At 59.1% G+C, this 1,603-nt stretch overlaps 1 protein-coding gene across 1 annotated transcript in view; it reads right to left on the reverse strand.

Moving 5' to 3' along the window:
- KDELR1 (KDEL endoplasmic reticulum protein retention receptor 1) overlaps positions 1 to 1,597 on the reverse strand; it is a 7,059-nt gene extending 5,462 nt beyond the window's left edge. The window contains exons 1-3 of the mRNA XM_007463300.1: positions 1,533 to 1,597; positions 773 to 873; positions 372 to 530 (exon numbers count right to left, since the gene is read on the reverse strand). Of these exons, the coding sequence (XP_007463362.1) occupies positions 372 to 530; positions 773 to 778 (165 nt within the window). The 5' untranslated portion in view covers positions 779 to 873; positions 1,533 to 1,597. The remainder of the gene's footprint in view (positions 1 to 371; positions 531 to 772; positions 874 to 1,532) is intronic.
- Between the last annotated feature and the right edge of the window lie 6 nt (positions 1,598 to 1,603).

Below are 1,603 nucleotides of genomic sequence, written 5' to 3' on the forward strand. Positions count from 1 at the left end.
AAAAAAAAAAAAAAAAAAGAAAGTAACAGATCCAAATCCAAGTAGCCTGGCCCCGCAGAGCCCCGTTCCCAACTCCTGAACTATTCATTAGGCCAATGACTTTGGAAGAGTCATTTCAACTCCCTAAGCCTCAGTTTTTTCATCTATAAAATGGGGCTTCTATGAAAAGTAATGAGTTAATGTATGTGAAATGCTGAGAGCAGCGTCTGGCACATAGTGAGTGCTGCTGCTGTTACATTACTATCATCTGACTCCAGAGCCCCTGTTTTGAACTTTATGTCCTAAAAGAAGGAAGCCTCTGAGTGGGTCCACTGTGAACTGCTGTTCTCCCACAGCCCACCCCACCACTACAGACCCTGCAGGTGGCCTACCTCTAGAGGGGTAAAGTCATGGTTGACCAAGAATGCCAGGATGGCCGTGGGAACAACGAGGAACTCCACTCGGAACGTGTCGTGGTTCCCATCGTAAGTGGCTTTGAACTTGCTGTAAATCATCCAGACCGTGGTGAAAGAACAGGCGATGTAGACCACCTGTCGAAGGGGAGGATGCAGAGGGTGCTTCAGCTCCAAGCACAGGGTCCGAGCCCCCAGCAGTCTTAGACCCAGCCCCAGGGGTCCAGGCCCCCAGCCTCTCCTCCCTCAGGCTTAGCAGTCTGGACCCCTAGCCCCATCCTCCCTCAGACCCAAAAGTCTGGGACCCACATTCCCTCCTCCCTCGGACCCTCCCCGGCTCCCCCCTCAGGAGGGCCCCGCAGGTTAGGAAAAGCCTTTACCTTCATGCACGTGTTGTAGAGCGAGATGTAGTTGGTGAAGAGGTCCAGGTAGCGGGCAGTGAACACCACAGCAAACAGGGCCTGGCTCTTCCCCGAAATCCCTGTGGTCCAGAGAAATGGGGATGGGGGAGGCTGAAGGTGGGCTGCAAGGCCAATAAACCGAGGCCCAGGGCCCCGGGCGAGCCAGAGGGGTTCTGGAGTGCAGCTGTCCCTGGAGGCCTCCCCAGCTCCGCCGGCCTAAGCAGGGCCTTTTCCCACGGCCCACAGCCAGGGGGCAGCCCGGCCCCAAAGCTACTCCAGCCCGAGGCTCTGTCCCAGGCTAGGCCTCGTGGCCACCTCCGGCCCCCTCAGTGTCCTCCCACAGTCCGGAACCAAGGTGGAGCCTTGGGAGGACCCCACTTGACCTCAGCCCTCCGGAACAGGTCGCCTACCTCCCGCTCCCTTTCTGGCGGCCACAGTCCACGTCACCAGCTCCCAGCCGCCTCCCTGCCTGCCACAGCTCCCTGTTCCCAGCCCTGGGAACCACCAGATAGGGGCCGGGGGAGGCTGAATTGGGTTCCTGGAGCCACCCCCACCAAACTGGATGCATCCCCAGTTTGGGGAAAGGAGCTGACGCCCTGGTGACCCCGGACCTGGAAGGGGGATCCCCAGCAAGCAGTGGCGGGGAGGAACCCGTCCCCCTATGCCTCCAAACCCTTCCCCGAGTCCTGGAATGTCTCCCGCATTCTCCTCCCTTCTCCGGCCCCGGTGGGCGTCTCACCGGCACATGAGCGGGACTTCCAGATTTTGAGCAGCAGCAAGATGATGGCTAGGAGGTGGGAGAGGTCTCCC

The sequence above is a fragment of the Lipotes vexillifer genome, unplaced genomic scaffold (assembly GCF_000442215.2).
Source record: "Lipotes vexillifer unplaced genomic scaffold, Lipotes_vexillifer_v1.1 scaffold802, whole genome shotgun sequence".
In the NCBI taxonomy this organism is placed as follows: Eukaryota; Metazoa; Chordata; class Mammalia; order Artiodactyla; family Lipotidae; genus Lipotes; species Lipotes vexillifer.